We start from the raw sequence: 24,600 nt of genomic DNA on the forward strand, positions 1-24,600 counted from the left end.
TACTTCGCGCTGCTTATTTTAACTTAACTATTTAATATATATATTTGTATCTTTTTTCCTCTATAATTATTTATCTTGTATTTCAATGTACTGCTGCCATAAAATTAACAAATTTCATGGCATATGCCAGTGATATTAAATCTGATTCAGATTCTAATTCTGATGAATACATAGTTCCCTGAAAGTAGCATTACAAGTAGACAAGGTGGTGATGGTGGCATTTGCCATGCTAGCCTTCATTAGTCAGAGCAGTGAGTACGTAAGTTTGGACATTATATTGTAGTTGTACAAGACATTGGTTCATTGTGTTTAATTTTGGTCATCCCGCTACAGGAAAGGAACCAAAGGGAATAACTTTGCTTAACTACACTAGCCCCATCATTGAAATATTCCCACAACCTATGGACTCAGCATCTCACGTTCTCGATATTTATTGCTTATTTAATTATTATTATTTCTTTCTCTTTGTACGAGCACAGCTTGTGTCTTTTGCCCAATGGTTGAACCCCCAGGTTGGTGTGGTCTTTCAGTGATTCAATTATGGATTTGCTGAGTATGCCTACAAGAGACTGAATCTCAGGGTTGTACACGGGAACATATATGTACTCTGATAATAGATTGACTTCGAAACTGAAAAGACTGCAGAAAAGATTTACAGGGAGGTTCTTAGGACCCAAGATAATGGGTTATAGAGAGTATGGGAGGACTAGGACTTTATTGGTTGGGGCTCAGAAGACCAAGGGATTTCCTGCACTGCCAATGCCTCGAGATTTTAACCATACCTCTGAAATACTGATTAGTGTTATATGAACATATAAAGTCATAAGAGGCCTTGATTGTATGAATGTCCAGACTTTTTCCGAGGGTTGCAAAACCAAGAACTAAAGGGCATGAGTTTAAGATGGGGGGGAGGGGGGGGAGATTTATCAGTAACTTCTTCTATGCACGAAGTTGTATATACTGGATATGGAAGAAGCTGCCACAGGAAGTGGTTGAGGCATGCACAGTGACATCTGAAAGATATCTGTATACTACATCTGCATGAAGTGCTTTGAGCTGTAGCTCCTTAGGGACCGTGTTAAGGAACTGGAGCTGCAGCTCAGTGACCCTTGGCCCAGACGGGAGACTGAGGTGATAGACAGGAGCTACAGAGAGGTAATCAATCCCAATTTGCAGAAAGCAGGTATCTGGGTGATTGCCTGGAGAGGGAAAGGGAATAGGCAGTCAGTGCAGAGTACCCAGTGGCCGTCCCCCTCAGCCATTAGTACGTCACTTTAGATACTAGTGGGGAGGGGGGTTGGGGAAAAATTATCTGCCCAGGGGAAGCCACAGCAACCAGGTCTCCGGCACTGAGTACAGTTCAGGAGGGAAAGGGGGAGAAGAGGACTGCAGTAGTGATAGAGGATTCCATAGTTAGAGGAACCAGACTGGAGATTCTGTGGACATGATTGATAGAGACAGCCGGATGGTATGTTACAACCCAGATGTCACAGTCAGGGATGTCTTTGATTGGGTCCACAGCATTCTAAATGGGGAAGGTGAGCAGCTGGAAGCAGTGGTATATATGGCTACCAATGACATGGGTAGGAAAATGGAGGGAGTCCTGAGGAGCGAATGTAGGGAATTGGGTAGCAAAGAATACGAGTAATTTACTGCCCATTACACCACTGGTGTTTAGGGCAGCAATGAAGGTCCTCCATCTCTGATAGTGTTCAGGGCTTCCTTCATCATGTCAATAGCTTTGTCTTGGTTTTTATTACTGTCAGCCATGCAAGTCCTGTGTGGAGACTCAGTAAAACCATCACATTCAGATGCAGAAGGATTCTTCATTGCTGTTTCTACAACAATTTTGCTTTACCAGTCAGGGTTGTTAACCCCGAGCTGAACCCCCAAACCTAGAGGACTAGCGGACAATTCAGTCTGGCCTCTACTCTTTGACCTTTTTGGCATGGGTGACCCTACCAAGAGCCAAAGCACAGAGCCCAACTCCAGCCAACATAGCTATCTGGATCATCAAGGCATGCAAGCCTCTAAACCCTACAATTAGTTTATGGTCCTTTCGGAGGAATAGGAATAAAGGGGACTTTTTCTAGTTGGCTGCCAGTGACTAGTGGTGTTCCACAGGGATTGTTGTTGGGATAACTTGTTCTCGCATTACTTGAATGATCTTGATGATGGAGTTAACCACTTAATTGCCAGGTTTGTGGACAACACATAGAGAGCTGAATGGGTAGGTAGCGATGAGGAAGCAGGGAGTCCACAGAAGGATTTGGGGAGATCGAGAGAATGGGCAAAAAAAGTGGCAGATAGAATATAGTGTAGGAAAGTGTATGCTCATGCACTTTGGTAGAAGGAATAATGGCATAGACTATTTTCTAAACAGGGAGAAAACTCAAAAATCAGAGGTACAGAGAGATTTTGGAGTACTCATGCAGGATTCCACAAATGTTAACTTGCAGGTTGAGTCGGTGGCAAAGATGGCAAATGCAATGTTAGCATTCATTTGAAGAGAGCTGGAATATTAAAGAAAGGATGTAATGCTGAGACTTTATTGGTCATTGGTCAGATCACACTTGGAGTATTGTGAACAGTTCTGGGTCCTTTATCTTAGGAAAGGTGTGCTGGCGTGAGAAAATCTATAGATGGCTGGAACATCCAAAGCAACATACACAGAATGCTGCAAGAACTCAGCAGGCCAAGCAGCATCTACGGAAAAGACTAAACAGTCAACGCTTTGGGTTGAGACCCATCATCAGCACTCTGATGAGCTGGCATTGGAGAAGATCCCGAGGAGTTTCATGTGAATGATGCCAGAAATAAAAAGGTTAACATATGAGAAGCATTTGATGGCTCTGAGCCCATCACCGGAGTTTAGAAGAATGAGAGGTGGCTCACACTGAAACTTATGGGATATTGAAAGGCCTAGTTAAAATGGAAGTGAAGATGCTTCCTATAATGGAGGAGTCTAGGACCAGAGGACAAACTCAGAATACAGGGTCGTCCATTTAGAACAGAGATGAGGAGAAATTTCTTTAGCCAGAAGGTGGTTAGTCTGTGGAATTCATTGCTCCAGATGGTTGTGGAGGCTAAGTCAATGGTTTTTTTTTTAAAGTGGAAGTTGATAGATTTTTGATTAGTCAGGACAAATGTTACGGGGGCAAGGCAGAAGAATGAGTTTGAGAGGGATAATAAATCAGCCATGATGGAATGGCACAGCAGGCTTGATGGGCCTAACGGCCTATGTTTTATGGTCTTTATGGCATATTACATGAATAGGAAAGATTTAGAGGAATATGAATCAAATGCAAACAAATGGGACATACTTAGATAGGTGTGGGTGAGTTAGGCTGAAGACCTTGCTTCCATGCCTACTGATGATCTACCATCTTAGAATCCCCTAAAACATGGATGTCCAGAAACTGCATTGCACCACATTTTTGTAGGTTGATATAAAAGATTACAATGAAATACGACGTACTGCAAATGGAACTGTGAAATTGTCTTTGTTCTCCACAGTGAAATACAGTAAAACAAAGACAAGTCCAGACAAGCGCAGTGACATTTAAAAATACATAGTGCATGTTTAGACAACACTTCTGGCACACGTTTCTCACAGAGCTATTCATCACTAGCAGGTACGCAAAGCAACACATCCACAGGTCCTGGCTCCACGTGGATCCCCACGAGGCACACATCACCTCTTCCTGTCACACACCCTCCCACTGTGACAATGATCACATGACAACAGGTCTTTGCATCTATCCCAACTGTACCAACCCCTCCAAACTCGGCATGAACCCTTGCAGCCAATCTTCACACCAAACTCTGTAGGCTCTGTGTCCAATCTCTTCACCTTCTTGGTGAAAATCTTGGCTCATCAGTTTCTTTTCTACTTCCCCACCTTTACCTTTCCTCTCCAAGCATACAACCATCAAACGTGATCCAGCCCTTTGGGTACTCAAAAAGGTATTGCCTACTGCAAAGCCTGTCTGGCTGTATACATTACACTAGGCTTCATTTACATTGAAAATCCCCTGTGGTGGGTCTTTGGAGACAATGCACGTTAGCACATTCTGAATGAGCATATTAATTATCCTCAATATACACCCATTCCTCAACTCGGGCACCATGATTCTCTTCACTGGCAGCCACTCACCCTGCAACCTCTGGAATTCCTTGCCTAAAGCCCCTCCTCCTTCAGAGCTTGAACTTCTAGCTCTTGATAAAATGCTATTCCCTTTTCCCAGTTCCTTCATCTCCAACCCATCTGTTACCAGGATGAGGTTGTACTTTCCAGAACATCAGAGATGTCCTCCTTCTAAGAAAGGAGATTCTCTTCCTCTACCGTTGACGCTGCCATAACCCACATCTCCTCTGTTTTCTGGACATCTACACTCACCTCATCTTCCAGCACCTTAACAGGGATAGAGTTCTACTTGTCCTCACCTGCCACCCAGGAGCTCCACCTCGAACACAGCACTCTCTGCAACATCCGCAATCTTCAATGAGATCCTACCACCAAACACCTCTTTACCTTCTCCCCCAACACTCCATAGGGATTGTTCCCTCCGTGATTCCCTTATCCATTCGTCCCTCCCTCCTGGAACATATCTCTGCATGCGACAGAAATGCAACGCTTGTCCATTCACTTCCTTCCTCGTCTCCACTCACAGCCCCAAGCAGTTCTTCCAGGTAAGGAAACACCTCACCTGAGAGTCCATTGGGGTTCTCTATTGTATCCAATGCCTCTGATGTGGCCTCCTCTACACTGGTGAGACCCAATGTTAATTGGGAGACCACTTTGTCAAGCACCTTTGCTGTATCTGCAAAAAACAAAAAAGCAGCATTTCCCAGCATCCAACTATTCCAATTCCTATCCCCATTACCATTCCAAATGCCAGTACATGACGTCCTCTTCTGCACGATGAAGCCACTCTCAGAGTGGAGGAACATCACCTCATATCCCGTCTAGGTAGCCTGCAGCCCAATCGCAGGAACATTGGTTTCCATTTCCAGGTTTTTCCCCCCCTTTTCCTCTCCCCATTTCCTCTTCTCCTATTCCTCACCCTGGCCTCTCACCTCTTCTACCTACCTGCCTGTCACTCCACCCGCTACCACTCCTCCTTCCCATTCTCCCATAGTCCACTCTCCTCTCCTATAAGATTCCTTCTCTCCAGCCTTTGACCTTCCTCACCCAGCTGGCTTCACCAATCATCATCTAGCTTATCCTCCTTCCCCTCCCCCACCTCTTTATGCCAGCATCTTCCCCCTTCAATGTGGGTTGTTTTTAATTGTGCTATATAAATAAACTTGACTTGACTTGCTCTCCATTCCTTTTGCAGGGTCTCAGCCCAAAACGGTAACTGTTTATTCATTTCATTAACATACACTGCTGTTCCTTCAGAATTCTGTGTGTGTTGCTCTGGAATTCCAGTATCTGCAGAATCTCTTGTGTTGTGTATTTCTAATACCATCATTGGCTGTGAATCAAATTTTTGTCTAGCTACATTTCTAGAAAACACTAGTTGCAAACTGCACGTCTTTGCTACTGCAAGTTCAGTTTCAAATGAATGACTTCTGGTCAAGATGGTGCTGGGCCACGGTCTCCATCAATGTCATGGTTCAGACTTAGTTGAACTTAGCTGTATAGTAGTGATTTTGAAGACAGAGAGGGGAGCTAGGGGTTAGTTTATAGTTTAGGGACAGGGATATAGAGAAGTTAAAGATCAGGCCAGAATCTAGGCCTCCACCCTGCACTCAAGTGCCAGCAATGTGAATGTGCGACAAAGGATATCCATGGACGAACGTGAGCCAGCAAGCTCTGTGGATGAAAGTTAGCGAGGACAGGGGCTGGTACCCACCCCCCAGATCAGCAGGTCCCAGGAGTAGAGGACTGTGCAGCCAGGAGGCATGAGTGAACCCCTAGGTTGGAGAGTCCAGAGTCCAAGACACGGAGTCTGGGGTTACATCATTGAGTTCTAGATTCAATACTGGAAACTGCAGCCCAAAAGTTCAAAGCAAGTCAGGAAGTCGAGGCCAAATGTCTGCTAGTTCACTGGGCAAGTCAAAGTCCTGCTGTCTGCAAGTCATCAAGTCCATTGGCAATGAGAGAGTGGAGGTGGGAGGTATTGGGGTTGAAGGACTGAGGGTGCTGTTGTCCTGCTGAACATCGTGGGCATGCTGGGTCCCCACCAGAATGAGTGGCTGCACTTGTGTGCTGGCCCCAGCACATCCTTGGGGAGTGTTGACTGTTAATACAAACGATGTATTTCACAATACGTTTTAATGTACACATGATAAATAAATGAATCTGAACCAAACAAGTACCCTTTTTATGCTGGGGAACTTGATTCTAACTTCTACTGGGTTAATAGTGAAAAACTGTCTTTAGTGGTTAACAGTTTTGTGGTTCAGCTGAAATCCTGGGCTCAGGCTCTGTTCCCACCCTGCCACGTGGACTGCACAGCTGTGCATGCTGAATCACAACAGTAACGGCAACTTTAAACCCCCCCCCACCTTAAAACATCAAAGATATTATTGAGATGGTCGCTTGACGACTGACAGATTAGCATAAAATCCATGCACTTCTGTGCACATCCAGAAACTCCATCAAGGGGCAGTAAAAGGAATATTGTTCCCTTAATTCTAAAAATTAGAACCATGTGTAGTCAATATACACTTTTAGAATCACATAATATACGGCTGCTGGACTAAATCCAGTTAACCCAGTTTCACATTATAAGGGGACTAGTGAGCCCGAGGTCTAGGGAATTGGAGTTTAGACAAAGGAAAATGAAGAACAGGATGTGCACTTGCTGCTAATCTGGGCACAGCAACGATACACAAGTCGAGGTGAGAAAACACGAACAAAGCATATACTAGAAGGCCAAGTGAAGCTTGGCAACACTACTGTGAATGAACAGTGAAATTCTGTTTCTACTGGTAGACAAACAGAGACCAAGAACTCTCACAGATAACGTTATGAGGGATTACAGAAAGAAGCTTCTTGAAATAAAAGTAATTAAACTAGGAGACACTTGCCATTGTAGAAAAATCAGACAATGTTACGGAATAGAGTTAAGTATAAAGCAAAATGGCCACCTCATGCACCGTATTTTTTTTTAAAACCAGGACCTAGATAGGCATGTAACAATTAGAAGAACATGGCCTGTGGAAAGCACCCAGAACGACGACCCCAGAGCCATCAAGTGGTTCTGGTCAAACACCAGCACACCACCTTTGTGCGTCTTCATTTCAGAGCTAACACTCTCACTGAGGCCATGAGGTGATCTGGAGCTGGGTCAGCACCAGACTGCTGAGACTGAACACAACTAGCAACTGAGATAACGTGTCACTGGGAGGACAAAAATCTGCCTTCACCTGGTTTCTCCTGGACAAATGACCACCTATGAGAAGCAATAATGTAAGAATGAAATCAGCAGCAGCATTCCTAGATTACTGAATGGCATCCTTTAGGAAATGTGTTCTGCTGGAATTTTAAAATCATTAAAAACTGAATCAACAAGTTTACGTCCGTCCATCTCCCTCTCCAATACAATATACGCTCAGAATGTAACAAGTTCATCATGCAAAGAAAAAGAGACAAACCTTCCAGTTACCTTAATTGCATTGTGCAGTTCAGAGATGTCATACTGGAGAGGGGTCTTCATCAGCCCAACAATCACTTTTTCAAACTTCCCACCCAATTCAGATTTTAGATCGGCAATGAGATCCTACGGTACACAAGGTTGTTAGGCAGTGTATTCTTTAAAATAAAGCCCCTTTCAAAATCCAAAAGTAAATACAGTTAAATGGTCTCCGTTTCAATCTAATACTATCCAACAGTAACAAAATAAAAATCCCAAAATCAGTTTCAGAATGGATACAAGTCATGTTTTAAAGTGATTAACATAAAAACTCAGAACAATTAAGTTATAATATTAGATTACTATTAATAAGACAAATCATTAGACCCAACTGCTTTCAAGCTAATCACTAACACTATGCATTTATAAAGAAAGGAACAAAAAAAATATGCTGCAAATTCTTATTTAAGAACATTGCAGCTTCTTTTTCCCAGCTTATAACTTACTAGCATATTTACATTACAAAACTTCCTCTCCACAACCTGTCATTCACCAACATTGATTAAACGAGAGAATTTACAAGGATTAGACACAAGTTTCAGACATTTTCTCTGTCAGAATTTAACCCTTATTGCACCCAACTCGTAATGATGGAAGTTGTGTTGCCCAAGAACTCAGTGCTCAAGGACAGCTATAATCACAACGAAGGAGGACGATTACCTCCCACAACTGGTCTATCACACGATAGCAGGATGGCAAAAGAAAAACTAGATGGACACTAGTGTTTCTTTTTGTCCAACAAATCCTATTTTCTCATTAAATCCACTTAACTGGGTTGAACAGAACAATGAAACATGCACATAAATATTTTCCTACCCTGCCAAAAAGAGTTTTGTACTGAAAGGAGATTTTTAGACGCTGATTGCTGCTCCTGGTAGTTAAGATGTTAATAATGGCACTTTCATCTGTACCTAAAAGATAGAAGAAAACCAGAAGCCTTACAGTCATGTACATTAGGTAAAATACAAGAGGACTGAAAATCTCAAATATTTCTATTATTTTTGAACATTGAGAAAGTTAATGGGTTATCCAGCCTATCCCCTCAATTGCTGAAACCCTGTTATCATTTTGTTAAATATCCTCCTGATTTCTCCAAGGAAAATAAAATGTTTTTAAGTTCAATGCACAAAAGTAAATGCATTACAACCTGGTGCATTTAGAGCATTTATGAAAATGTTTGTGTAGCATATAGTAAAAATTAAAGACAAACATTGCCCAGTTTCTCCATGTATATAATTCTTGATCCACTCACTAAAAAACAAAGATTGATAAAGTCCTTCACTAGGATACCACATCCTTATATGGAGCATTGTCAGAGCATTACATCTTTTCCCACTGAGGTTTTATTTGGGAGCAGGATTTAGTTTGTGATATATTATAGCCTGAGTATGTAAGAAGACAAGCCTAAACCTTGTAAATTTGATATACATTCAAGGCTGATGTTTCAGTCCAGCATAAAGGGAGTGGTGCATTGACAAAGTGCCATCAATTAAATGCAAGGAACAAATGCAAAATACAGGGTATATATTCAGCAGATCCAGCAAATGCTCAGAGGATCAGGCAATTTATATTGATAAATAAAGAGAATTGAAATTTCTGGTTGGAGACCTTAGGAAAGGGAGAAGTTAAAAGCTATAAATAGTTATCTATGAAGCAAAGAAAACAAAAAGGAAAGTCAGTGGGAAGGGAGAGTTATTTGCCAATACTGAGCATTTTGCCTTTTGAGGAAAAGTTGGATCGGGAAGATTGTATCTACTAGAGTTCAGACACAAGAGAGGAGCTTGACCAAAAGACCAAGATGAGTCCTTCAGGCTGATGTGGAAAAGATGTTTATTCCTTATGAAAAAAATATAAGGATGAACTAGGGATCATAATTTGGAAATAAGAGCTCACCAGTTTAAACGAGAAATAAGAATGTTCTTTTCCTCTTGTAGGTTGTGAAATTTTAGAGCTCTTGTTTAAAAGGGAGAGAAAGCAAAGAGTTTGAATATTTTTTGGGCAGAAGATGGATTCTTGTTAAAACGGGTAAAAGATTACTGGGAGTAGGCAGGAATGCAGAGTTTTGATAACAAACAGATTAACCAAGCTAGTGTTGGATAGTGGTTTATATATGTTGTGAAGGCTGTGACATTCATAGGCAGTGGAAAGGGGCTGTTCCTTGAGCTTAATTCAAACAGAACTCAAGGCAGAAGCCAGAACAGTAGTGGAACAAAGAATTAGAAGTGACAAGGAACTAGAAACAGAGAGCCAGCTTGGTAGACTGGAGAAGTTCCACAAAGCAATCATCAACCTCTGCCAAAGTAGAGAAGGATATCGATCATCAGCACAGAATGTGATATACTCAACTGGAAGTACAAGTAGTTTACTTGGACAAGTATCAGGGTCTCTATACAGAAGAGAAGGAGATAGAGTTCGAGCAATGCTTTGCCTGCAAGTAAATGGGGAAGTACTACGACAAGGCAAGTGGATGGTGGTGACAATGAGAGATTAAACCAGAGCACCCAGAGGAGAACAGTCCTTTCAGAACGCTCACAATGGAGGGAAGGAGAGAATGGGTGTACTGGAAGCATCCCGTTGCCACGGCAGAAATTACTAAATTGGAAAGCTGGATTACGAAATTGAAGGACAATGGGTATTTAATCCTTGTTCTGGGTAGGAATGTGGGGGGGGGGGGCGGGTGGTGAGAACAGATATCCAGGTACAAACCCAGAACGGCATTTTGGAAACACTGCTGAGGAACCTGGTTTGGGCAGAACAGATGCAATGGAGACGAAAGTAGAAGTTAATAATCCTCCACCTAAACAGAACAAATTATTTTCCTCATTAAAATTTAGGGCACTTCAAAATTATTTCCCATGCATGCTTGAAGGCCAATCAACTTCAAAGTATTATTTGCCATGTAAATTATGTGACATTTCCAGGATGCGATGTTATCACAGGCAACCCACTTCTTATCCCAACAAGGATATCAAGAAGGTGAGAAGTGTGCGCATCATCAGCCTAGGTTGCAATATTTTGACAAGTGTTTTGAATGCCAAGATACAAAAGGTAACATGCAGCATCAGTTCTGAAGATCAACCAAGCAGGCATTACTTTTGTTCTCTACCAAGAAGGCAACTCTCTGCAGACAAACAGATATTTGAGCACTTACAAATTTCTTCTTTATGTGCATCATGCCCCAGCAACCACAACTATAATGGCTAAAGGAGTATTAAGCTGCATTTCCTGCAGCAAGTGGGTCACCTCTGTATTTCAACCATCCGCAAGGCACAAATCAGGAACAGATTCAAGTTTATTTATCTCCCGTATATCGAGAGAGTGAAATGTGCTGTTGGTGTTTACAAACAACACACCTGAGAGTGTGCTGGGGGCAGCCCGCAAGTGGCTACACATTCTTGTATCAACACAGCACCTCCACAATGCTCGGCAGAACCACACAGGACACAACCAACAGCAGCAGCAAAACAAGGGCCTCTCCTCCCTCTCACCCAAACACGTACACGATGCTCCACTCCGTGTCTGCATCAGTGCAGCTTCAACAGTACTAAATAAACTTAACACCATGTGGGATCTCCTGACTGGCATCCCACCCACAGCCCCAAGCATCCAGTCACATCACCACCACCTGCAAAATGCAATACACTTATTTACAGGTTTTCCTTGAGAACATATCCCATTACTGGAACCCCTACCATCAGGCATAACAAGACTGCATGGGCTTGAGAATACTATCACCCATAGATTTCACTTTAAAGCTAGGGCTTTACTCTTTGGAGAGAAGGAGGATGAGAGGAGACATGATAGAGGTGTACAAGATAATAAGAGGAATAGATAGAGAGGATAGCCAGCGCCTCTTCCCCAGGGCACCATTGCTCAATACAAGAGGACATGGCTTTAACGTAAGGGGTGGGAAGTTCAAGGGGGATATTAGAGGAAGGTTTTTTACTCAGAGAGTGGTTGGTGCGTGGAATGCACTGCCTGAGTCAGTGGTGGAGGCAGATACACTAGTGAAGTTTAAGAGACTACTAGACAGGTATATGGAGGAATCTAAGGTGGGGCTTATATGGGAGGCAGGGCTTGAGGGTCGGCACAACATTGTGGGCCGAAGGGCCTGTACTGTGCTGTACTATTCTATGTTCTATGTACCTTGATTCTGTACGATGACCATGCTTTCATCACTAATACTAAATCCTACAGCTCCCCACACAACAGAATACCTTCTCTGGACATGCTACAGTAGTTCAAGGTGGTTACTCAACTACCACCTTTTCAAGGGTAACTAGTAATGGGCAATAACATCTTCTCTCCAGTGGTATCCACATTGCAATTCAATTTTAAATATTCTCAGCACATGAACAACGACAAGGCTACAGAAAATGATTGTCCGAAGTTACGCATTTCAAGTAGTTACCCAGTCCTTTCATTGCTTTTCGAAGCAGCTCTGCATCATGGTTTGCATCAAAGTTTGGGTAGTCTTTAATAACTCCGCGTGAAGCCTGCATAGTGTCATGGAAAAAATATCCATTATCAGTAATTACTTTTTGAAAAATTACAACCGTGAATATAAAATTTGCTAGAATTGTTCTTCAATTCTAAAGATGCATGCAGCTTGTTACACGTTGTAAGTTAACCTCCACCACAGTGACAGAACAATGACATGGGAATGAGTGGCACTACAGAACAAGGCCATTAGCTGAATCAGTTTGCAACAGTAATCAATACCAAGTGTAACTTTAAAACATCTTTCTTGCTCTGATGAATTTCTGCTTCAGAAACTCAAACTCACCATCATCATTCCCAATTTGTCCACAATCTGCTTCCTCATCATTCTGCTCAATCACAAAAGTGGTGTATCTTTCTATATTACTGATTTGTTTAATATATACAACTTTTGATGCACATACAAATATCAGATCACATTGAAACCAAAATCAAGTTTGAGCTATTTAACTGTTTTTTTAAAAAGAGGGGAGAATAAAATATTTCCTAATTAAGGCAAGAAAATATATATACCAAAAAATGTAAAATAAAAAACACTAAATGGCCCAGCTTGTGGAAAGAGAAATAGTTAATATTTCAGATCTAAGAATGGGAAAAGGGAAAACATTAGTTTTATATTACAGAGAAGATGGGCAGTGGGGCGGGAGACACGGAACGATTTATGATAGGGTGAGGCCAGAGTTGACCCTGGAGGTAAGTGGTGGACAGGGGATTAACAGCAGCAGATATACAAAATAAAGGGGTGTAAAATGTTTAAAAAACGCGGGCAGTTGTACATTCCTTGAGGACCGGGGTGTGCCAACACACAGAGGAAAGATCAAGCTAATATCACAGGCGGATGAGTGCAGTTCTGATACTGGGCAAAATAAATTACAGATTGTAATATTTTCCATACAAGTACTGAAGGGTGCAACATGCCCAGATGGAATTTGAAGTACTGTCCTCAGGTTTACATTTGCTTCACTTTAAAAGTGAGGAACACCGTATACGGATAAATCAGCGGGAGCGGGGTTTAGAATTACCGAACTAAGATTTAGAATTAAGTGTGTTTTAAAACGTTGGTGGGTTATTGGTGGTAGAAAGGCTGGGGCACCAAGAAATCTATTTAATAAAACCAGAATGCTTTGAACCTCGCCGTTTCCGAAGTTTGTTTTTATGCCTTCGAGTATTTGGAATTGGTTCAGCATTTTTATAAAAAAAGAAATGCAGTTTAACAAAGTACTTACTGGAAAATTGAAAGTCCGACTTTGCCTCACATGACAGAGTTGGCAATCTGATTTTACGAAAAGTAAACCGATAGCAGCGGTTTTGGTAAGTTACCGACGTTAGAAGTACAATTAAAAGTTACTAAATGTAATGATATCGTAAATTACACCGTACAAAAACTTAACTCTTGATACTTTTTTAACTTTAAAGAGTGGCTTACCTTCCCCAGCGATGCCATTTTTTTTCCAGTCTGGTTAAAACAGAACAAGCACAATTTTGTGAAGTAATCATAAAAGTTTGTAAAATCTCATTTAAATTTCTTGTGTGTCACCATTTAAATAGGATGATTAAAATATGCAATCAAATTTTAATCTAGATACCTTTCAATTTACTTCTTAAAACTACACAGAAATATTTTCCGCTACCCCGCCCCGAAAAGTATCCAACATACTTATACAGTACTGGAAATCTGCGTCGTTGCCTCCTATAGTAAAAATTGCTCTCGATTCTACACAAACGCCGTTCAGTAGAGAAAACCACTAGGCGGATCTTGAGCTTCCCAGTGTCTAAAGCGACCGCACCCCATGTTGAATGCCGGGAATTGCAGTTCAACTCTGTTTGAGTTGTAACACATATAAAGTTGACTCAGAGATTCCGCTCTCAAGAACCAGTTGGTGAGATCCGTCGGAAATTGGGGGAACGGTTTCGTCGAGCATTTCCGCACCATCAGTCGCAAGTGGGACTTTCCGGTGGCCAAACATTTCAATTTTACTTCCATTTCCGATTCCCGTTGCCACGTCTTCTCATAGCAAGATCAGACATCCCACCCCGCAAAAACTCATTTTAGGGAGGTAGCACCCCCACCCCCCCGTCGACTTCCAAGGGTGTACGTAATACTTTGTTTAGTGATTTTGTCTAATCTGTAAACCAAGTCGGGTATATGCAGAAAATGTGACATTAAAATATGTACTTATATTATCATGTTTGTTCTATTACAACTTTAAGCAAGCCTACAGGGAGTTTGGCCTCATCACGTAGGACATCAACAGAGTAGCTCCTTAGCAGCCAGACAGCTAGTTAAAATTACGCTAGCTATACTAATGAACGAATGACACCTGTTAAACTCACCTCAACATGTCTTTTACATTTTAACCCACCATGGACAATAGAAAAGTCACTGTTGCAAACAGTGCAGCGAGCAACACTGTCATTATTTTTGAGGTCGACTGTAAAGCCCGCCCACAGAGAAAACTGATAGGTCTGCTTAGCAGGGGTCCCCAACCTTTTTTGCCCCGCGGACCAGTTTAATATTGACAATATTCTTGCAGACCGGGGGCAGGGGTTGTTAATCACTACTGGAATATAGGTGATAAGTCACTTATAAGTGGCTAATACACTCAATTTCGTTTCTAAAAGGGTTTATCTAACGAATTTAATATTAATCACAGTGCATATTTTCCTTGCATGAATATAATGATAAGTCAATAGCATCATAACATTTTAAGTAACGTTTGGATATTAAACATACAGCACATATTTTCCCTTTTCCTTCTTGGTGGAAGTGCTCCCAGATCTGGAACATGCTGTAGTAACCAATTCATAAGGGAGAATGAGGCAGTCATAGATGAAAGCTACAGGAAGGTAGTCACACCTAGGCTGCCAGAAGCAGGTCGTTGGGTGACAGTCAGAGGGGGGAAAGCGAAGGTGAGCAGACCTGTAGCCATTCCCCTGAATAATAAGTTTACCGTCCTGGATACTGTTGGCGGGGATGACCGACCAGGTGTGAGCCACGGTGGCAGGGCCTCCGGCACTGAGTCTGACCCGGTGGTGCAGAAGAGTGGGACGGAGAAGAGGAGAGCTGTCGTCATTGGAGACTCTATAGTCAGGGGAGCAGACAGGAGATTTTGTGGACGTGAGAAGGACACCCGCATGGTTTGTTGCCTCCCGGGTGCCAGGGTCCGGGATGTCTCTGACCGGGTGCATGACATCTGATACGAAAGGGAAAGCAACCAGAAGTTGTGATAAATGTTGGCACCAATGACATAGGCAGGAAGAGGGATGAGGTCCTGAAGTGTGAGTTTTGGGAACCAGGCAGAAGGCTGAAGAACAGGACCTCAAGGGTGGCATTCCCAGGATTGCTGCCAGTGCTACGTGACAGAGATGGTAAGAATTGGAGGAGATGGCAGTTGAATGAGTGGCTGAGGAGTTGGTTCAGGGAGCAGGGTTTTAGATTTTTGGATCATTGGGATCTCTTCTGGGGAAGGTGGGACCTGGACAGATTGGATGGGTTGCACCTGAACTGGAGGGGGAGCAATAGGTTTGCTAACGTGGTTCGGGAGGGTTTAAACTAATTTGCGAGGGGGATGGGACCCAGAGTGATAGAGCAGTGGAAGAAGTGCATGGAGTAAAGACAGATCTAACATATAGAGAGGCTTCGAGGAAAGAGAAGCAGAATAAAGGGTGTAAAGGTAGAAGGGCTAAAGTGCGTGTGCTTCAATGCAAGAAGCATCAGGAGCAAAGGTGATGAACTGAGAGCTTGGATACATACATGGAGTTATGATGTTGTGGCCATTACAGAGACTTGGCTGGCACCAGGGCAGGAATGGATTCTCAATATTCCTGGATTTCAGTGCTTTAAAAGGGATAGAGAGGGAGGGGAAAGGGGAGGAGGGGTGGCATTACTGGTCAGGGATACTATTACAGAAAAGGTGGATAATGTAGCAGGATCCTCTTTTGAGTCAGTATGGGTGGAAGTTAGGAACAGGAAGGGAGCAGTTACTCTACTGGGGGTATTCTATAGGCCCCCGACAGCAGCAGAGATACTGAGGAGCAGATTGGGAGACAGATTTTGGAAAGGTGCAAAAATAACAGGGTTGTTATCATGGTGACTTTAACTTCCCTAACGTTGATTGGCACCTGATTAGTTCCAAGAGTTTAGACAGGGCGGAGTTTGCTAAGTGTGTCCAGGATGGATTCCTGTCACAGTATGTTGACAGGCCGACTAGGGGGAATGCCATACTAGATCTAGTATTAGGTAACGAACCGGGTCAGGTCACAGATCTCTCTCAGTGGTTGAGCATCTGGGGGACAGTGACCACCGCTCCCTGGCCTTTAGCATTATCATGGAAAAGGATAGAATCAGAGAGGAAAGGAAAATTTTTAATTGGGGAAGGGCAAATTATGAGGCTATAAGGCTAGAACTTGCAGGTGTGAATTGGGAGGATGTTTTTGCAGGGAAATGTGCTATGGACGTGTGGTCGATGTTTAGGGATCTCTTGCAGGATGTTAGCGGTAAATTTGTCCAAGTGAGGAAGATAAAGAATGGTAGGGTGAAGGAACCATGGGTGACAAGTGAGGTGGAAAATCTAGTCAGGTGGAAGAAGGCTGCATACATGAGGTTTAGGAAACAAGGATCAGATGGGTCTATTGAGGAATATAGGGTAGCAAGAAAGGAGCTTAAGAAGGGGCTGAGAAGAGCAAGAAGGGGGCATGAGAAGGCCTTGGTGAGTAGGGTAAAGGAAAACCCCAAGGCATTTTTCAATTATGTGAAGAACAAAAGGATGACAGGAGTGAAAGTAGGACCGATTAGAGATAAAGGTGGGAAGATGTGCCTGGAGGCTGTGGAAGTGAGCGAGGTCCTCAATGAATACTTCTCTTCGGTATTCACCAATGAGAGGGAACCTGATGATGGTGAGGACAATATGAGGGAGGTTGATGTTCTGGAGCATGTTGATGTTAAGGGAGAGGTGTTGGGGTTGTTAAAATACATTAGGACGGGTAAGTCCCCAGGGCCTGACGGAATATTCCCCAGGCTGCTCCACGAGGTGAGGGAAGAGATTGCTGAGCCTCTGGCTCGGATCTTTATGTCCTCGTTGTCCACGGGAATGGTACCGGAGGATTGGAGGGAGGCGAATGTTGTCCCCTTGTTCAAAAAAGGTAGTAGGGTAATCCGGGTAATTATAGACCAGTGAGCCTTACGTCTGTGGTGGGAAAGCTGTTGGAAAAGATTCTTAGAGGTAGAATCTATGGGCATTTAGAGAATCATGGTCTGATCAGGGACAGTCAGCATGGCTTTGTGAAGGGCAGATCATGTCTAATAAGGCTGATAGAGTTCTTTGAGGAGGTGACCAGGCATATAGATGAGGGTAGTGCAGTGATTGTGATCTACGTGGATTTTAGTAAGGCATTTGACAAGGTTCCACACGGTAGGCTTATTCAGAAAGTTAGAATACATGGGATCCAGGGAAGTTTGGCCAGGTGGATTCAGAATTGGCTTGCCTGCAGAAGGCAGAGGATGGTGGTGGAGGGAGTACATTCGGATTGGAGGGTTGTGACTAGTGGTGTCCCACAAGGATCGGTTCTGGGACCTCAACTTTTCGTGATTTTTATTAACAACCTGGATGTGGGGGTAGAAGTGTGGGTTGGCAAGTTTGCAGAGGACACAAAGGTTGTAGATAGTGTAGAGGATTGTCGAAGATTGCAGAGAGACATTGATAGGATGCAGAAGTGGGCTGAGAAGTGGCAGATGGAGTTCAACCCGGAGAAGTGTGAGGTGGTACACTTTGGAAGGACAAACTCCAAGGCAGAGTACAAAGTAAATGGCAGGATACTTGGTAGTGTGGAGGAGCAGAGGGATCTGGGGTACATGTCCACAGATCCCTGAAAGTTGCCTCACAGATAGATAGCGTAGTTAAGAAAGCTTATGGGGTGTTAGCTTTCATAAATTGAGGGATAGAGTTTAAGAGTTGCGAGGTAATGATGCAGCTCTATAATACTCTGATTAGGCCACACTTGGAGTACTATGTCCAGTTCTGGTCGCCTCACTATTGGAAGGATGTGGAAGCATTGGAAAGGGTACAGAGGAGATTTACCAGGATGCTGCCTGGTTTAGAGAGTATGGATTATGATCAGAGATTAAGGGAGCTAGGACTTTACACTTTGGAGAGGAGGATGAGAGGAGACATGATAGAGGTATACAAGTTATTAAAAGGAATAGATAGAGTGGACAGCCAGCACCTCTTCCCCAGGGCACCAGTGCTCAGTACAAGAGGACATGGTTTTAAGGTAAAGGGTGGGAAGTTCAAGGGGGATATTAGAGGAAGGTTTTTTACTCAGAGAGTGGTTGGTGCGTGGAATGCACTGCCTGAGTCAGTGGTGGAGGCAGATACACTAGTGAAATTTAAGAGACTACTAGACAGGTATATGGAGGAATTTAAGGTGGGGGGTTATATGGGACGCAGGGTTTAAGGGTCAGCATAACATTGTATGCTGAAGGGTCTGTACTGTGCTGTACTATTCTATGTTCTATATTCAGTACAGCAGCAGTGCATTTTATAGATAGAGCACATTTCAGCCAGCAATGGAAGAATAGAGTGTTTAATGGTGTGGCAGTCAAAGGGGCTGATTAGTCCTGGACTGTGTTGAGCTTCTCAAGTACTGTTAAACCAAGCAAATGAAAGTATTACATCACATGCACCATGTGGATGGTGCAAGGGTCTGGTGAGTCAGAGGATGAATCACTCAACCACAGGATATCCAGGATCTCACTGCTCTTACACTCACAGTATTGAAGTAACTAGTTCAGAGGAGCTCACGTGTTAATGATGAGCCTAGAAAGTTGAAGGTGAGGGTTTTGGTGGATGGTTACACTGTCTCTTATCAGAGGTGGGGAATGCCCAGTGCTTACTCTGACACATCTTCTGTTGCATCAAGTCATACAAGGATGTCACTGAGAGCTGGCCTGCACTGTGTCGTTTCCGGAGGACATGCACAGTTGTCAGTCGTCAGACAATTACGAATGAAAGAAGGTCATCAACAAGGCACCCGAAGATGATTGTGTCTAAGTGATGACCTGAGGAATTTCTGCAGCTATATCCAATGGCCCAACCATCTTCCTCTGTATGAGGCGTAGTACTGTGTGAAGGTCTGAGCTACAGGGATATAGCAAGGCTGTCTGAGACCTTTGCACAGTGCTGTGGTAGGCAACATGGAGCAGAGAGTGAGGTTGTAAATCTAGCGGGAGCAGAGGATGGAGTGCTGTGGTAGGCAACATGGAGCAGAGAGTGAGGTTGTAAATCTAGCGGGAGCAGAGGATGGAGTGCTGTGGTAGGCAACATGGAGCAGAGAGTGAGGTTGTAAATCTAGTGGGAGCAGAGGATGGAGTGCTGTGGTAGGCAACATGGAGCAGAGAGTGAGGTTGTAAATCTAGCGGGAGCAGAGGATGGAGTGCTGTGGTAGGCAACATGGAGCAGAGAGTGAGGTTGTAAATCTAGCGGGAGCAGAGGATGGAGTGCCGAGGGAGGGGTGTGCCACAGGTGGCAGAGATGGAGGGGGTGGTGCAGGCGCAGACACTCCCAGCCCTGAGAGGTCATTTGATTTCAAACAATTGGTTTATTGATCATTACAGAACGTCACTCTGGTGCTTCCCACTCCCTCCCCTCTCCCTTCCCCTTTTCCCAATCATGAGTCCCCTCTCCCTGCCCCCTTTCCCACTCTCAGTCCACAATAGAGACCCATATCTGAGTCCAGTTTAATATCACTTACATACCTGATGAAATTTGTTTTATTTTTTGAGGCAGCAGTACAGTGGAATACATAAAGTTATGATAGTACTGTGCAAAAGTCTTAGGCACCCAAGCTAAATAGTGCATGTGCCTAAGACTTTTGCACAGTACTCTATAGATAAAGAGTTTCCTTTTTTTTTGGCATATTCTGTTAAAAGCTCCCTTACTCATGTTGTCTCTGTCATCTCACTTGTGAGATTAAAATGTGCAGTCCACATTTGGGCCAAGTTTGCAAAGAGCTGTAGAGGTTGAATGATACAAGTGAAACTCCTAAGAATCATTGTGTGCCACTGTAGCATAGCAATTAGCGTGAAGCTACTACAGCTTGTGGCATCAGAATTCAGAGTTCAGTCAGCGGTGTCTGTAAGGAGTTTTTACGTTCTCACAGTGACCATGCGTGTTTCCTCCGAGTGCTCCAGTTTCCTCCCACATTCCAAAGACATACCGGTTAGTAGGTTAATTGATCATTGTAAGTTGCAAATTGTCCTGTGATCAAGCACTACTACTACTACTACATCGACTCAGGCCTAGGGGGTTGATCAAGCAAGGGTTAAATAAGTTGCTGGGTGGTTCATTGGCCCAGAAAGGCCTGTTCCACGCTGTACCTCTAAATAAAAATATACCTTGTTTTTAAAGCAGGTTATCAGGGAGTAGATGCCACTTGAAAGCAGACTTCCATTTCATCTGTAAACGTGAGATGGAATGGGATTGACATGTCCCTGGACAAGGGGGGAGAAGGTGTAGCCAACATCATCTTAATCCTGTGGCTGCATCAGGTTGTGCTTAGAACCAAAGTATGTGATCACTGCCTTGGCACGTGTCGCTACGTGCCGGTCCTCAGTACCGTAAAGCCCCATTGCCGTGTTATACCTCAGTCCGTTGGACGCCACCTATCCCTTAGGAAAATGTCTTTCAGAAGAACCCCCTGAACCACAAGTCCATCAGGTTCAAAACGGCCTGCAAATAAAGTGAGACAAGAACACCATAGGCACTGTGGGATGTTCCCTGAACCGTCCAAATCATTTGGCAGAATGCCTCATCATGAGGAAGCAACAAGCAGCAAGATCTCACTTAGCTGGTGGTGTGAGGAGCTCTCCTCTTCCTTATACAGTAGAAAGCAAACTTCAAATGCACACTCTACTCAGGGCAGCTGCAATGAGGACAAGACTGTTGCTCACCTTTTTGTGGACCGTTAATTTGCACAGAAAGTTTATATAAGGATGCATGGAGCTTTGTCACTGTTTGTCCTGTGCAGATGGGTAACGGACAACTCTCTGATCTACAGACTGTTCCAAGGGATGCTACCAAGAGAGACGTTCTGCCGAAAGAACATTAAATCAGTGTAAAATGCAGTTTTGACTGCCAAAAACTTGTTGGTATTATAGTACAATGAGATATCCGTACGGGCATGTTGCCAAATGGCACATTTCAACCTGCAGGAAGCTGCACAGAAGGTCAGACCAAAACATGGTGCAGACGATGCCATGGCTTTATGGGGAAGGACTGAGTCTAGAGTGCTTCTGTCATTGGAATGACCCTGAGGGGTAAGTCTAGTGTAGAAGCCTTTCATACACACTTGAAATTTGTACCAACCCAGGAGGGTACGAGTGGCAATGTATTGTTTACACAAACTGAACACAGCCAATGTATGAACCTATAACACTGAATGTGTAGATGAAAGAACAAATGTTTTACAAGATTTACTTCAGTAAAAAAACTTTGCAAACATGAAGTGAGCCATACACTGTGTTTTGATACTGGTATATTTTTTATGAATCAGGTTTCTTTTTGGAAATGAAAATCTGGTGGTGGGTGATTATTATCTCTCCCGGCATCATTCTTCATTACCTGAGTAATCGACTTTGAGAAAGGTCAGGGAGGGGGGTTACCGCGAGATGAAAGGATCCTGGTAAAAGCGCGCATTATGGACACCTGTATAAAGATGTTTCTGCGATCGCCAATGATTTGCTCATTGATGAATCTTGAATCCCTGATGTTGATATTGACATTGGCCTAGGGAAAAACATCAGGCAGAACCTCAAAACAGAACTGCTTAAGTTTATTTCAAAATCCAACATTATTGTCAGCCCTTTTAATGAATCCCAAATACTGACCTATTACGTTTGTGTTTAAAAGTTCCTTGGTATGATATATTTTTCATGTCTGTAATGGAAGGATTCAGAGAAAGTCATTGAGAATGGGGGGGGGGGGGTTTACAGTTACTGATAATTCATGGCCAGCTTTTTCAGCATTGTCCACTTACTTCAGTCTTACAGTCTTTTTTAATATTCTGTGTTTCTCGCCTGATCTTTCTCTTATATTTTGTGCAGGAAGGGGGATTTGGGGGTTGATATGCCTTGTCCCGTTTTGGTAGGTTTTTAAGTGCAGGGGGGCGGGGGGATTTGGGATTGATGTGCTTGTTCCGTTTTTGTTCACTTTTTTGTGTGAGGAGGGGGGATTTGAGGGATGATGATCATGCTGCCTTGCTTTACTTTCTTGGTTTCACGGCTCCGCGGAGAATCTTTGCAGAGGAGATTTACAAGGATGTCACCTGGATTAGGGAGCATGCCTTATGAGAATAGGTTGAGTGAACTCAGCCTTTTCTCCTTGGAGTGATGGAGGATGAGAGGTGACCTGATAGAGGTGTATAAGGTGATGAGAGGCATTGATCGTGTGGATAGTCAGAGGCTTTTTCTTAGGGCGGAAATAGCTAACGTGAGAGGGAATAGTTTTAAGGTGCAGAGGAGATGTCAGGGGTAAGTTTTTTACATAGAGAGTGGTGACTGCGTGGAATGGGCTGCCAGCAGTGGTGGTGGAGGCAGATACGAGAGGATCTTTTAAGAGACTCCTGGACAGGTACATGGAGTTAGAAAAATAGAGGGCTATGGGTAACCCTAGGTAATTTCTATAGTAAGGACATGTTCAGTGGGCCGAAGGGCCTGTATTGTGCTGTAGGCTTTCTATCTATGTTTCTATGATAATAAGTGAACCTTTGAACAATGCAATATTAGCACTATTCTCTTTCTTGTAGGTCATTTTCCTCCCAACAGTATCTTTCTTTTTCACTCTTTTTATTAATTTTAGAATATATAAACAAAACATAGCAATGATACAGATAATAGGAGATAAATTGTTACACTTACAAACAGTAATCGTAAAGTCCAATATTGAAATTTGACAAAGCTCCCAATCATATAACACTAACAACGGATAATACAAATAAAAAAAACTAAAAAAAAAACATGAAAAAGAAAATAAAACAAAACCAAAAAAAAAAATCCCAACCCAAAAGAAAGACAAAATTAATCAACTAAACTAAAAGACTTGGGCAAATCTAAAAACTTAAAAATGAAAAAGAAGAAAACCTTAGTGCCGACGACTCCATTCCCCTCCAACAACAATACAGAGAAATAAAATAGGTTTGGAAATAAAGATATCACATTAAGTGAAAATGCAGAATGAATGGCCTCCAAGTTTTTTCAAACTTGATGGAAGGGTCATAAACTGCAGTTCTAATTTTCTCCAAATTCAAACACACCATAGTTTGTGAAAACCAATGAAATACCTTAGGAGGGTTAATCTCTTTCCAATTCAGCAAAATGGACCTTCTAGCCATTAAAGTAAGAAATGCAATCATTCTTCGTGATGAAGAGGTTAAATTATTTAAATCTATCATTGGTAGTCCAAAAATAGCAGTAATTGGATGTGGTTGTAAGTCTATATTTAAAACCGTTGAAATAATATCAAAAATATCTTTCCAATATTTCTGCAACAGGGGACATGACCAAAACATGTGGGTTAAAGAGGCTATCTCGAAATGACATCTGTCACATATTGGATTAATATAAGAGTATAATATAACGAGATAGTTTATCTTTGGACATATGAGCCCTGTGCTCTACTTTAAACTGTATCAACCTATGCTTAGCACATACAGAGGATGAATTCACCAACTGAAGAATTTTTTCCCATTTTTCAGTCAGTATATTAATCTCAAGTTCTCTTTCCCAGTCTGCTTTAATTTTATTAGAAGCATCAGGACATAAATTCAAAATTATATCATATATGATTGCTACAACACTTTTCTGAGAGAGATTTAAATCTAAAATTTTTTCCAAAATATCTGTTGGATATGGATGTGGGAAATTAGGGGAAACAGTAATTAAAAAGTTCCTAATCTGTAAATATCTGAAAAAATGAGATCTGGGTAAGTTATATTTATTAGAAAGTTGATCAAAAGACATAAAACAATTATCCATAAATAAATCGCGAAAAGATATTATACCTTTAATTTTCCAATCAGAGTAAGCTTGATCCATCATGGAAGGTTGAAAAAGAAAATTTGACAAGATAGGGCTTGCTAGGATAAATTGATTGAACCCAAAAAATCTTCGAAATTGAAACCATATACGTAAAGTATGCTTAACTATTGGGTTATTCATTTGTTTATATAATTTAAAAGAAGTGAAAGGAAGTGAAGTTCCTAAAACCGAACCCAAGGAAAGCCCTTGTAATGAATTAGATTCAAGATTTACCCAATGAGGATTTAAAGATACGTCCAGATCTCGTAACCAAAATTTTAAATATCGAATATTAATTGCCCAATAATAGAATCTAAAATTCGGGAGGGCAAGCCCCCCCCTCCTTTTTAGACTTCTGTAAATACCTATTACCTAACCTAGGAT

The 24,600-nt window shown here is 42.5% G+C and overlaps 1 protein-coding gene across 3 annotated transcripts in view; it reads right to left on the reverse strand.

The window, feature by feature from the left end:
* LOC134345603 (annexin A5-like) overlaps positions 1-14,565 on the reverse strand; it is a 56,005-nt gene extending 41,440 nt beyond the window's left edge. Inside the window, exons 1-5 of one of the 3 annotated variants that reach the window (XM_063046519.1) lie at positions 14,481-14,565; positions 13,573-13,602; positions 12,058-12,142; positions 8,463-8,557; positions 7,620-7,733 (exon numbers count right to left, since the gene is read on the reverse strand). In XM_063046519.1, the coding sequence (XP_062902589.1) occupies positions 7,620-7,733; positions 8,463-8,557; positions 12,058-12,142; positions 13,573-13,590 (312 nt within the window). In that variant the 5' untranslated portion in view covers positions 13,591-13,602; positions 14,481-14,565. Of the gene's footprint in view, positions 1-7,619; positions 7,734-8,462; positions 8,558-12,057; positions 12,143-13,572; positions 13,603-13,732; positions 14,011-14,480 lie in introns of those variants that run through there. The other 2 variants (XM_063046518.1, XM_063046516.1) reach the window with 2 other exon arrangements.
* Between the last annotated feature and the right edge of the window lie 10,035 nt (positions 14,566-24,600).

Source organism: Mobula hypostoma, chromosome 4 (assembly GCF_963921235.1).
Source record: "Mobula hypostoma chromosome 4, sMobHyp1.1, whole genome shotgun sequence".
NCBI lineage: Eukaryota > Metazoa > Chordata > Chondrichthyes > Myliobatiformes > Myliobatidae > Mobula > Mobula hypostoma.